The 14,949-nt window shown below is 37.6% G+C and overlaps 1 protein-coding gene across 3 annotated transcripts in view; it reads right to left on the bottom strand.

The window, feature by feature from the left end:
* The window catches only part of slc1a6 (solute carrier family 1 member 6), a 33,923-nt gene extending 19,409 nt beyond the window's left edge, over positions 1-14,514 (bottom strand). For 2 of the 3 annotated variants that reach the window (XM_061976117.2, XM_061976115.2), the window contains exon 1: positions 6,056-6,483. Coding sequence is in view for 1 of the 3 variants with exons in the window: in XM_061976115.2 (XP_061832099.2) it covers positions 6,056-6,065 (10 nt within the window). In the remaining 2 variants the exon portion in view is untranslated. Of the gene's footprint in view, positions 1-6,055; positions 6,484-14,228; positions 14,283-14,350 lie in introns of those variants that run through there. The other variant, XM_061976116.2, reaches the window with a different exon arrangement.
* Positions 14,515-14,949: the final 435 nt, after the last annotated feature.

The raw sequence follows: 14,949 nt of genomic DNA, 5'->3' as shown, positions 1-14,949 counted from the left end.
GGTACACCCAAACAATCTAATGAGGTTGAAAATTGTGTTAATGTGGTTGGAGTTTGCATTGTATCATACTGACAACTGATTGTAATATGTTGGGAGAGGTGCGGAGAGTATCCAAAAATGTTTACTAATATTTTGGGAGAGGTGCGGAGAGTATCCAAAAAATATTACTAATATTTTGGGGAGAGTATCCAAAAATTATTAATAATATGTTGGGAGAGGTACGGAGAGTATCCAAAAAATATTACTAATATTTTGGGAGAGGTACGGAGAGTATCCAAAAATGATTGCTAATATTTTGGGAGAGGTACGGAGAGCATCCAAAAATGATTACTAATATTTTGGGAGAGATACGGAGAGTATCCAAAACGTATTACTAATATTTTGGGAAAGGTACGGAGAGTATACAAAAAATATTACTAATATTTTGGGAAAGGTACAGAGAGTATCCAAAAATGATTACTAATATTTTGGGAGAGGTACGGAGAGTATCCAAAAATTATTACTAATATTTTGGAAGAGGTAAGGAGAGTATCCAAAAATTATTACTAATATTTTGGGAAAGGTACGGAGAGTATCCAAAAATTGTTTCTAATAATTTGGGAGAAGTACGGAGAGTATCCAAAAATTATTACTAATATTTTGGAAGAGGTAAGGAGAGTATCTAAAAATTATTACTAATATTTTGGGAAAGGAACGGAGAGTATCCAAAAATTGTTTCTAATAATTTGGGAGAAGTACGGAGAGTATCCAAAAATTATTACTAATATTTTGGAAGAGGTACGGAGAGTATCCAAAAAAATATTACTAATAATTTGGGAGAGGTACAGAGAGTATCCAAAAATTATTACTAATATTTTGGGAGAGGTACGGAGAGTATCCAAAAATGATTACTAATATTTTGGGAGAGGTACGGAGAGTATCCAAAAATTATTACTAATATTTTGGAAGAGGTACGGAGAGTATCCAAAAATTATTACTAATATTTTGGAAGAGGTACAGAGAGTATCCAAAAATTATTAGTAATATTTTTGGGAGAGGTACGGAGAGTATCCAAAAATTATTACTAATATGTTGGGAGCGGTACGGAGAGTATCCCATCTAATCCAGTGTTTTTCAACCTTTTTTGAGCCAAGGCACATTTTTTGCGTTGAAAAAATGCAGAGGCACACCACCAGCAGAAATCATTAAAAAACGAAACTCAGTTTACAGTAAAAAGTCGTTGTCACAATTGTTGGATATGACTTTAAAGCATAACCAAGCATGCATCACTATAGCTCTTGTCTCAATGTAGGTGTACTGTCACCACCTGTCACATCACACCCTGACTTATTTGGAGTTTTTTTTTGCTGTTTTCCTGTATGTAGTGTTTTAGTTCTTATCTTGCGCTCCTATTTTGGTGGCTTTTTCTCTTTTTTTGGTATTTTCCTGTAGCAGTTTCATGTCTTCCTTTGAGCGACATTTCCCGTACCTGCTTTGTTTTAGCAATCAAGAATATTTCAGTTGTTTTTATCCTTCCTTGTGGGGACATTGTTGATTGTCATGTCATGTTTAGATGCTCCACAGTAAGTCTTTGCTGTCGTCCAGCATTCTGTTTTTGTTTACTTTGTCGCCAGTTCAGTTTTAGTTTCGTTCTGCATAGCCTTTCCTAAGCTTCAATGCCTTTTCTTAGGGGCACTCGCCTTTTGTTTATTTTTGGATTAAGCATTAGACACCTTTTTACCTGCACACTGCCTCCCACTGTTTTTGACATCTACAAAGCAATTAGCTACCGGCTGCCACCTACTGATATGGAAGAGTATTACACGGTTACTCTGCCGAGCTCTAGACAACACAGACACTCAACAACAACACATCATTTGCAGACTATAACTACTGGTTTGCAAAAAATATTTTTAACCTAAATAGGTCAAATTAGATCATCTCCCACGGCACACCAGACTGTATCTCACCGCGGCACAGTGGTTGAAAAACACTGATCTAATCCCCCTACCCACAACCCACCGCTGCAAGTCTGCGTAACACAATAATTATTAACCTCAGCCAATATTCAATAGAAAATCACCTCTACTGTTCGTATCCTCCGTTGGCTGGATGGCAACTATCTCTCTCCAGCGAGTAGATAACACTTTCATCAACAAGAAAAAGATGATCTAATATAATCTTACCGTGGAGCGTGGCGTCGAGCGACACGAGCCAGCGTGCATGTGGCGCTCACTTCTTATCTAAGTAGGTTACAATGTCTACAAACAAACCAAATTACAGTACAGCCGCACCTCCTTATCCGCTTCCAAGCCTTCTTCAAGAGTGCGGAAAAGGTACGACTTGTGCCTAATCCAACATCATTTTTGTGTATTGGTATACACATCCTGCGATGAGGTGGCGACTTGTCCAGGGTGTACCCCGCCTTCCGCCCGATTGTAGCTGAGATAGGCTCCAGCGCCCCCCGCGACCCCAAAGGGAATAAGCGGTAGAAAATGGATGGATGGATGGTATACACATCATTGTGTGAATGCTCCAAAACATTCACACACATGGTTTTATACACCAAAATGTATCTATTTATTCAATTTATTATTATTATTATTCTCCAGATTGTGGCGCACTCTACCTTCCACATTTTTCACCTGATTCAAACCGTTCCAACTTCAAACTGTTCAGCCTATTCGGGAATTGTGGGCTTTCCCTTAACAAATTCCAAAAATTCCCAGATTTCCGGCACATTTTTCCCATTTAAAATGAATTGGCCGTTTTTCAAACTTTCACCATTTCCACATTTTTCAACCTATTCAAACCATTCCACCTTCAACACATTCCACCATTCTGGAAATTGAAAGAACTTTTTCTAAGTTAAAAAAAAAATCCCGGATTTTCCAGAATACCTGGATTTCCAAAGCCCTATTTCCACCCTTTTTTGCTGGCGACTACTCCTTCCACATTTTTCCACCCACGTCAACCGTTCAACCGTCAAAACATTCCTCTTAATTAGGACAAAACCGAAGTTGTTGTTTTTTTTACTGGAAAAATTCTCGGTTTTCCCGAAATTCCAGGAATTCCGTCATCTACACCAAAATTCATCTATTTATTCAACTTATTATTATTATTATTCTCCAGATTTTGGCGCGCTCTACCTTCCACATTTTTCACCCGATTCAAACCGTTCCAACTTCAAACTGTTCAACCTATTCGGGAATTGCGGGCTTTCCCTTAACAAATTTCCCAAAATTCCCAGATTTCCCAGAATTCCAGGTTTTTCGGCACATTGTTCCCATTCAAAATGAATTGGCCATTTTTCTAACTTTCACCATTTCCACATTTTTCAACCTATTCAAACCATTCCCCCTTCAACAGATTTCACCATTCTGGAAATTGAAACAACTTTTTCTAAGTTAAAAAAAAATTCCCGGATTTTCCAGAATACCTGGTTTTCCAAAGCCCTATTTCCACCCTATTTTTCTGGCGACTACTCCTCCCACATTTTTCCACCCACTTCAACCGTTCAACCGTCAAAACATTCCTCTTAATTAGGACAAAAAACGAAGTAGTTTTTTTTTTTACTGGAAAAATTCTCGGTTTCCCGAAATTCCAGGAATTCCGTAATCTACACCAAAATTAATCTATTCAATGTATTATTATTATTATTCTCCAGATTTTGGCACGCTCTACCTTCCACATTTCTCACCCGATTCAAACCGTTCCAACTTCAAACTGTTCAGCCTATTCGGGAATCGCAGGCTTTCCCTTGACAAATTCCCAAAAATTCCCAGATTTCCCAGAATTCCAGGTTTTTCGGCACATTGTTCCCATTCAAAATTAATTGGCCATTTTTCAAACTTTCGCCATTTCCACATTTTTCAACTTATTCAAACTATTCCCCCTTCAACACATTTCACCATTCTGGAAATTGAAACTACTCCTTTTCTAAGTTCAGAAACATTCCAGGATTTTCCAGAATTCCTGGTTTTCCAAAGCCCTATTTCCACCCTTTTTTCCTGGCGACTACTCCTCCCACATTTTTCCACCCACTTCAACCGTTCAACCGTCAAAACATTCCTCTTAATTAGGACAAAAAGTTAAGTTGTTTTCTTTACAGGAAAAATTCCCGGTTTTCCCGAAATTTCAGGAATTCCGTAATACTATTTCTTAATTCAACATGTTACTACTCAACATTTCTCGACCCTTTTGAAAAATTCCAATACCAACTCATTCAAGTTTTTTACCATTTTCAAAAAAAACAAAATTCATCTATTTATTCAATTTATTATTATTATTCTTCTCCAGATTTTGGCACGCTCTACCTTCCACATTTCTCACCCGATTCAAACCGTTCCAACTTCAAACTGTTCAGCCTATTCGGGAATCGCAGGCTTTCCCTTGAAAAATTCCCAAAAATTCCCAGATTTCCCAGAATTCCAGGTTTTTCGGCACATTTTTCCCATTCAAAATGAATTGGCCATTTTTCAAACTTTCACTATTTCCACATTTTTCAACCTATTCAAACTATTCCCCCTTCAACACATTTCACCATTCTGGAAATCGAAACTTTTCGATTTTCCAGAATTCCTGGTTTTCCAAAGCCCTATTTCCACACTTTATTTTCCTGGCGACTACTCCTCCCACATTTTTCCACCCACTTCAACCGTTCAATCGTCAAAACATTCCTCTTAATTAGGACAAAAAAACAAAGTTATTTTTTTTGTACTGGAAAAATTCTCGGTTTCTCCGAAATTCCAGGAATTCCCTAATACCATTTCTCAATTCAACATGTTACTACTCAACATTTCTCAACCCATTTGAAAAATTTCAATACCAACTATTTCAACTCATTAAAGTTTTTTACCATTTTCCAAAAAATTCCCGCTTTTCCAGAAATTCCCAAAAAATTGTTAAATTGATTTAAATTGCCATTTAAATCAATGGGACATTCTTCAAAGTTCCACAACTCCCATAATTTTCACCTGATTCAAACTGTTCCAACTTCAAAATATTCAGCCTGTTCAGGAAATGTGTGCTCTTCCCATTCAAAATGAATTGGCCATTTTTCAAACTTTCACCATTTCCACATTTTTCAACTTATTCAAACTATTCCCCCTTCAACACATTTCACCATTCTGGAAATTGAAACTACTCTTTTTCTAAGTTAAAAAAAATTCTCGATTTTCCAGAATACTTGGTTTTCCAAAGCCCTATTTACACCCTTTTTTCCTGGCGACTACTCCTCCCACATTTTTCCACCCACTTCAACCGTTCAACCGTCAAAACATTCCTCTTAATTAGGACAAGAAAACTAAGTTCTTTTTTTTGTACTGGAAAAATTCTCGGTTTCTCTGAAATTCCAGGAATTCCCTAATACCATTTCTCAATTCAACATGTTACTACTCAACATTTCTCGACCCATTTGAAAAATTCCAATACCAACCATTTCAACTCATTCAAATTTTTTTTTAAATTTTTAAAAAAATTCCCGCTTTTCCAGAAATTCCCAATTTTTTAAAATTGATTTAAATTCCCATTTAAATCAATGGGACATTCTTTAAAGTTTTAAGGGACGGCGTGGCGCAGTGGAAGAATGGCCGTGCGCGACCCGAGGGTCCCTGGTTCAATCCCCACCTAGTACCAACCTTGTCATGTCTGTTGTGTCCTGAGCAAGACACTTCACCCTTGCTCCTGATGGGTGCTGGTTAGCGCCTTGCATGGCAGCTCCCTCCATCAGTGTGTGAATGTGTGTGTGAAAGGGTAAATGTGGAAGTAGTGTCAAAGCGCTTTGAGTACCTTGAAGGTAGAAAAGCGCTATACAAGTACAACCCATTTATCATTTATCATTATCCACAACTCCCACAATTTTCACCTGATTCAGACTGCTCCATTTTCAAAATATTCGGCCTGTTCAGGAATTGTGTGCTCTACTTCAACAATTCTAAAAAAAAAAAAAAAAATTCCAGGATTTCAGTTAAACTTCAGCATTGGAGCATTCACACGCAATTCCTTCAGGAATTGCCTCATCTAGTTATTCATAAAGTTCTACTAGAAAGATACAAATAATAACATTGTTACTGACCAGAATGCATAATGCAACTTCTACGTTTCGACAAGCCCTGAGTGCATCTTTTCAGCGCGCGTAGAAAACGTTCCTTTTTCACAAGGTGTTCCCGTCGTTCACCTGTACTGTCGATTAGAAGGTTAAAGTAAGATAAGCAAATACCTGAGTGTTTATTGTTGCAGGGTGTCCCAACTATGCAGATGATATGATTGCGCTCTTTAATGGCTTTGATGATGTGTGCTCTTTATTTCCAGTGACAATGACATATTTCCCAGGCTGTTTCAGTTATGTTGGGATTCTCTTGAAATGCTACACAAAATCTGCATTCGTCTCCTCTTGGCCGACGGCCACCATTGTGATTGGTCAGGGGTCAAGAGGTGTCTGTAACGTGACAAATTCGCGACATCTCGTGGAAACCTCGTCATATAACGCAAATGAACATTTCCTATCGCGGTAATTGTGACCAAAATGGTCACGGTTATTATTACTCTCATGGTATTGCTGAATGTGCTCAAAAAGTACCGCATTTTCCGGACTATAAGGCGCACTTACATGCTTATGTGTGCTATGGCTATGAGGTCTTTAAAGCATTTATCGGCCGATAATATCGGCAGTCCGATATTATCGGCCGATAAATGCCGATAAATGCTTTAAAATGTAATATCGGAAATTATCGGTTATTATTACTCTCATGGTGTTGCTGAGTGTGCTCAAAAAGTACCGCATTTTCCGGACTATAAGGCGCACTTACATGCTTATGTGTGCTATGGCCATGAGGTTTTTAAAGCATTTATCGGCCGATAATATCGGCAGTCCGATCTTATCGGCCGATAAATGCTTTAAAATGTAATATCGGAAATTATCGGTATCGGTTTCAAAAAGTAAAATGTATGACTTTTTAAAACGCTGCTGTGTAAACGGACGTAGGGAGAAGTACAGAGCGCCAATAAACCTTAAAGGCACTGCCTTTGCGTGCCGGCCCAGTCACGTAATATCTACGGGTTTTCACACACACAAGTCAATGCAAGTCATACTTGGTCAACAGCCATACAGGTCACACTGAGGGTGGCCGTATAAACAACTCTAACACTGTTACAAATATGCGCCACACTGTGAACCCACACCAAACAAGAATGACAAACACATTTCGGGAGAACATCCGCACCGTAGCACAACAGGACAAATACCCAGAACCCCTTGCAGCACACCAACCCCGCCCACCTCAACCTCAGGGAGAGCATGTCCCAAATTCCAAGTTGCTGTTTTGAGGCATGTTAAAAAGAATAATGCACTTTGTGACTTCAATAATAAATATGGCAGTGCCATGTTGGCATTTTTTTTCCATAACTTGAGTTGATTTATTTTGGAAAACCTTGTTACATTGTTTAATGCATCCAGCGGGGCATCACAACAAAATTAGGCATAATAATGTGTTAATTCCACCACTGTATATATCGGTATCGGTTGATATCGGAATCGGTAATTAAGAATATCGGATATCGGACATCTCTAATTTTAAGTGCGCCTTATAGTCCGGAAAATACGGTACTTTCAACTAATTGACACTGCCGTTCACGACATGATTTGTACTTTTAAACGATATACTTGTGTGCTGCTGCTGCTGCTGCTGAGGGAGTGCAGCATTTCACACCTCAAGAGAAGATCTCTTTAGACCACCGTGTCAAAACACACCAGGACACAACATACTTACATTACTTAACCCAGTACACGTTATTAATATCACAACGTACTTTCTACACTGCAAAAACTGAAATCTAAGTAAGATGAAATATGTCAAATAAGGGTGATATTTGCTTATTTTCTGTCTGATAAGATAATTCTTCTCTTTAGGCAGATTTTATGTTAGAGTGTTTTACTTGTTTTAAGTGTTTTGGTCCTAAATGATCTCAGTAAGATATTACAGCTTGTAGCTGAGATTTGATGACCTATATCAGGGGTCGGCAACCCGCGGCTCCGGAGCCGATCACTCTGATGCGGTTCAGCATGTTACTTGCTGAACCCCCCAATTTTCCTGTGAGACTTCCGGATTTCAGTGCCTCTCGCAGAAAACTCCCGGGATTAATATTCACCAATTTTCACCCTTACGGCTATAATAAAGGCACGCCATGATGGTACAACATTTGGCGCCCTCCACAATCTGTATTAACAGCATGCCAGCCCAACACTTGTTATACAATACACATCTTCTGCATGCACACGTAGGTGACAGCAAGGCATACTTGGTCAACAGCCACACAGGTTACACTGACGGTGGTCATATAAAACAACTTTAACACTCTTACTAATAATGTGCCACACTTTGAACCAAAACCAAACAAGAATGACAAACACATTTCGGGAGAACATCTGCACCTTAACACAACATAAACACAACAGAACAAACACCCAGAATCCCACGCAGCCCTGACTCTTCCGGGCTACATTATACACCCCTGCTACCACCAAACCCCGCCCCCACCCCAACCCTGCTCCCTCACACATCAACCCCCCCCCCCACCCCACCCCCACCCCCTCCGCCCTCTCTGTGCGTCGGTTGAGGTGGGCGGGGTTTGGTAGCGGGGAAGAGTTAGGGCTGCATGGGATTCTGGGTATTTGTCCTGTTGTGTTTATGTTGTGTTACGGTGCAGATGTTCTCCCGAAATGTGTTTGTCATTCTTGTTTGGTGTGGGTTCACAGTGTGGCGCATTATTAGTAAGAGTGTTAAAGTTTTTTTGTTTTTTTATACCGCCACCGTTAGTGTGACCTGTGTGGTTGTTGACCAAGTATGCCTTGCTGTCACCTACGTGAGCAAGCGGAAGCCCCAGACAACGTGTGGCTGATCAGGCACGCTGACTATAGTGGGTGCTGTATGCTATACCATCACGCCACGCATGACGCTGACAAGCGCCATCGATATTAAACCCACGTGCCGCACCAGTTTTAAAATTCCACATAAAGGTGTGGGCAGCGTGTCTGAGACCCCTGGTTAGTAGCACAAAGCAAAAAAAAAAACTTTGTATGCAGTGTTATTTCATTTAAAATTACTAAAAAATTTTACGACTCCCATTGTTTTCTATAATTTGTGAAACTGGTCAAAATGGCTCTTTGACTGGTAAAGGTTGCCGACCCCTGACCTATATTGAGTAAAACATGCTTGAAACTAGAATATCAAGTGTTGCAAAGCTGTGTCATCAACACTCACAAGTATAAAACTGCTTTTTTAAAGTAATCATTTCTTATTTCAAGCAAGAAACAACAATAGGAAATAGGTACTCATATAGTAGTACAGTTGGCACAGTAAAGTAAACTGACAGTTAATATTTAAACATTTAACATTTCAAACAATTTTGAACAGAAATAGTTCATGCACATTCAGATAAATTCCTCAAAATTACAATTAAACATTTTTTGGTCAGAGGCCGGGCTGTATATATGTGCACTAATTCACTTGGCGTGATGATGTCATGTTATCCATGGAAAAATGCATTTTTAGACAATATGATTTGCCTGAGCGGCTAGGAGACCCTGAGAGTAACAAGCGGTTGCCTTTCCATTAAGAACAATAAATTCGTTTTTAGTATAAGTTTGCTGGTTTCAAGAAATGTAATATCATTATGTCAAGATAATGGCACTAGCATTTACTTCATTTAAGAATATTTTTCAACACATTTTTTTTTTACCAAGAAAAGTGCACTTGTTATTAGTGAGAATATACTTATTTTAACATATTTTTGGGTTCATTGAGGTTAGCTAATTTGACTTGTTTCGGAAAGTCTTGACAAGCCGAATTTTCTTGTTCTATTGGCAGATAATTTTGCTTAGTTCAAATAAAATACCCCTCATTTTTGTATTTTTTTTCTTTCTTGTTTTTGAACACTGACTTTTTGCAGTGTAGCATCAGATTACTTAACCAAGTACACGTTATTAATGTCCATCCATCCATCCATTTTCTACCGCTTATTCCACAACATACAATATTCCAATGAGTCGTGTTCCATCACAGCAGAAAAAGTCACAAACTCACCGCTCATGGTTTGGTGTCGATGTCAAAACAATTCCATCTATGTTGTGTGACGCTGTGGCGAGTGCAGTGTGTGTGTGTGTGTGTGTGTGTGTGTGTGAGAGAGAGAGAGAGAGAGGCAATGATGATAAATACTGCACAGTTCGCTCTCATGAGCAGACGGACATGAAAAAGCTTCTCACATGGTCTGACCTTCTTACACACACACACACACACACACACACACACACACACACACACACACACACACACACACACACACACACACACACACACACACACACACACACACACACACACACAGGTCATCATTTGGAATGGGGACCAAGTTTTTTCTACAGGTTGAAAAAGTGTGAGCAGAGCGGCGAGTGCAGTACCAACTACAGCCCAATGAGGGGGCTGCTGTGCAAATGTCTCACACTCAAAACTAACCAGTAAACATGTGTTATGGGCCAAAGCTTAAAAATCACTTAGGCATCTTCAGACTGGATCTGACTATCATTTAAAAAGGTCCCCTTATATATAGATGGATGTATAGATGTATGTATAGATGTATATATAGATGGGTGTCTAAATGGATGTATAGATGTATATATAGATGTATGTAAAGATGCATGTATAGATGTATATATAGATGGGTGTCTAAATGGATGTATAGATGTATATATAGATGTATGTAAAGATGCATGTATAGATGTATATATAGATGGGTGTCCAAATGGATGTATAGATGTATATATAGATGTATGTAAAGATAATGCATATATAGATGGATGTAAAGATCTAAGTATAGATGTATATATAGATGGATGTGTAAATGGATGTATAAATGGATATATAGATGTATGTAAAGATGTATACATAGATGTATGTAAAGATATATGTATAGATGTATATATAGATGGATGTATAAATGGATGTATAGATGTATATATAGATGGATGTATAAATGGATGTATAGATGTATATATAGATGTATGTAAAGATGTATGTAAAGATGTATATATAGATATATGTATAGATGGATGTATAGATGTATGTAAAGATGTAAGTATAGCTGTATATATAGATGATGTAAAGATGTATGTATAGATGTATATATAGATGTATGTAAAGATGTAAGTATAGATGTATATATAGATGGATGTATAATGGATGTATAGATAGATGTATAGATAGATGTATAGATAGATGTATAGATGGATGTAAAGATGTATGTAGAGATGTATATATAGATGGATGTATAAATGTATGTATGTATATATATATTTATGTATAGATGTATATATAGATGGATGTATAGATAGATGTATAGATGGATGTAAAGATGTATGTAGAGATGTATATATAGATGGATGTATGTATATATATATTTATGTATAGATGTATATATAGATGGATGTATAAATGGATGTATGTATAGATGTATATATAGATGTATGAATAGATGTATATATAGATGGATGTATAGATGTATATATAGATGTATGTAAAGATGTATGTATAGATGGATGTCTAAATGGATGTATAGATGTATGAATAGGTGTATATATAGATGGATGCATAGATGTATGTAAAGATGTATATATAGATGGGTGTCTAAATGGATGTATATATAGATGTATGTAAAGATAATGCATATATAGATGGATGTAAAGATGTAAGTATAGATGTATATATAGATGGATGTGTAAATGGATGTATAAATGGATATATAGATGGATGTAAAGATGTATATATAGATGTATGTAAAGATATATGTATAGATGTATATATAGATGTATGTACAGATGTTAGTATAGATGTATATATAGATGGATGTATAGATGTATGTACAGATGTTAGTATAGATGTATATATAGATGGATGTATAAATGGATGTATAGATGTATATATAGAAGGGTGTATATATGTATATACAGTATAGATGTATGTATGCATGTATGTAAAGATGTAAGTATAGCTGTATATATAGATGTATGTAAAGATGTATGTATAGATGTATATATAGATGTATAGATGTATGTAAAGATGTATGTATAGATGTATATATAGATGGATGTATAAATGTATGTATAGATGTATATATAGATGTATGTAAAGATGTAAGTATAGATGTGTATATAGATGGATGTATAAATGGATGTATGTATATATATGTATGTATAGATGTATATATAGATGGATGTATAGATGGATGTATGTATATATATATATATCAGAGGTGGGACCAAGTCATTGTTTTGCAAGTCACAAGTAAGTCTCAAGTCTTTGCCCTCAAGTCCGAGTCAAGTCCCGAGTCAAGACAGGCAAGCCCCGAGTCAAGTCCAAAGTCAAGACTGGAAAGACTCAAGTCAAGTCCTAAGTCCTGCATTTTGAGTTTCGAGTCCTTTCAAGTCCTTTTAACCACAGACTAATATATTAACACAGATTGTGTATGCTTTTCAAACGCTGTATTTATTTATTAAAACAAGTGCATTTTAAATTGCAGGAAAGAAAATTGTGCTGACATTGCACTTTATAATAGCACTATTAACCAGTCATTTTAAACATTAACTCATTCCTTTACAGAACAAACACATTGAAAAATAAAGTGCAAATGTACTTATTTGTACAAAAGTGTTAACATTGAAAAAACATGACATATACGTGAACATAACAAAAAAGTTTTACTTTTTATATGTCAGGGCCCTATGCTGCATTGCATTTGCAAAAGACCAAATTAGCCAAGAGTCTGTCAGTCATTTGTGCACGATGGGGGCGTAGTATGATGCCACCATGGCTGAAAACTCGCTCCACTGGAGCACTGGAGGCAGGCACTGCCAAGACTCTCATGGCCACTCGGAACAGTGAAGGAAGAGTCTTCATGTTCAATGCCCAGAACAAAAGGGGGGAGAGAGTTGTTTTGGGTTGGTGCACTACTTGTAAGTGTATCTTGTGTTTTTTATGTTGATTTAATTAAAAAAAGAAAAATAAAAAAAAATTATTTGTTGTGCGGCCCGATACCAATCGATCCACGGACCAGTACCGGGCCGCGGCCCGGTGGTTGGGGACCACTGAGGTAAACAACCAACAGTATGTCAGAAAGCTAGCTAAAACGGTACACATATTCATAATATAGTATACATTTTAACTGACCTTTATTTTACTATTTTTGTCTTTTTTTAGGTGGCTAAAATACGCGGTGCTGCTGACCGCCGTCTAACGTTACGTGTGATATATTGACTAACGTAACCCTGCTTAAAAAAAATCACTGAACAAAAAGTATGAATAAGGTAGTGAACTGCAACAGATTTGTTGTCGTGTTTGCAATAACGTTATAACGTTAGCAGTGAGTTTACAGCCTCACTGATTTAACTACACAGCAAATAAAAGTCACGTTACTTAGCCAATAAACGTTATCTTACATTCAAAACTTACCGTTCTTTGTGCAACTTCAAATGCCGGACGAAGTTGGAAGTTGTTGCCTCTCCATCAGTAATTTTCGAACCGCATGTGTTGCATACTGCAAACCGTTTTGTGTTGACCACCTCGTAATTTTTATACCCAAACAAAATTATTTTAGGTATCATTTTTTGTTCACTGGCATGTGGTTTGGACATGTCTTCTTCGTTGGTTGTCCTGCAATTTGATTGGACGAATGCTGTGTGATGAAAACAAAGTAGATCTAATTTGATTGGCTGTTGTACTGAGACCACACCAGCTGACACACGCAACGCTGATAGACAAGTACACAATGAAAAATACGGAGCGCTCCCGAATAACTTTTTCATCTTTGGGTTTTGGGGAAAGTAGCAAGTCATGTCAAGTCATGTCAATTCAAAAGGCTCAAGTCCAAGTGAAGTCACAAGTCATTGATGTTAAAGTCTAAGTCGAGTTGCAAGTCTTTTTACATTTTGTCAAGTCGAGTCTAAAGTCATCAAATTCATGACTCGAGTCTGACTCGAGTCCAAGTCATGTGACTCGAGTCCACACCTCTGATATATATGTATGTATAGATGTATATATAGATGGATGTATAGATGGATATATAGATGTATGTAAAGATGTAAGTATAGATGGATGTATAAATATATATATTTATGTATAGATGTATATATATATATTTATGTATATATGTATATATATATATTTATGTATAGATGTATATATAGATGGATGTAAAGATACCTTTGGTTGTGTTCAAGCTGTCATGAGGTCTTGAGTGGTGTTATCTTGAAGAAGCTACAAAGTAAAGATGAAAAGTGTCATTCCAGAAGGTCATGTGACCAGGTGGAAAAAGTCCAACACACCTGAGCTGAGGAACTGTCGTGTCCGCGTTCTTTTCTCCAGCAGATTGTGAAGTAAGTAAGTGATGTTGCCCACACGCTCCACACTTCTTCACAGCAGCGCGCGTCCAAGTCGCTCCATCAAGCTTCCGGCGAGTATCAGCTCGTGTGTGGGACAACGAGGAGGAGGAGGGCTTGAGGAGGAAGCACCTGATGGTGCCAGCAACACTAGAAGACAGACAAGGTCAGTTCATGGAGTCCACCACCTTTCACTGGTGATGAGATAAAACGCAGCATCCTTCTCCTCTTCTTGCTACTTTCCCACTGTGCCGGGGCAGGAAGCTTCCTGTGCTCTCACACTATTGCTATGGCGACGTGCATCTAATCATTGCTCAAGGGAACGTGTGTAACCCTTTGACAGCCCGCTGCCCACTCAGCACATTTGCAATATTCACTAACTGCACAAGCACTTCAACACTAAAACATACTTTTTCACTACTTACTTACACAATATTCACTAACTACACATGCATTTCAACACTAAAACATACTTTTTGACTACTTACTTACACAATATTCACTAACTACACAAGCACTTCAACACTAAAACATACTTTTTGACT

The sequence above is a fragment of the Nerophis lumbriciformis genome, linkage group LG14, assembly GCF_033978685.3.
Source record: "Nerophis lumbriciformis linkage group LG14, RoL_Nlum_v2.1, whole genome shotgun sequence".
Classification (NCBI taxonomy): Eukaryota; Metazoa; Chordata; class Actinopteri; order Syngnathiformes; family Syngnathidae; genus Nerophis; species Nerophis lumbriciformis.
This window is presented reverse-complemented; position numbering and strand designations above follow the sequence as displayed.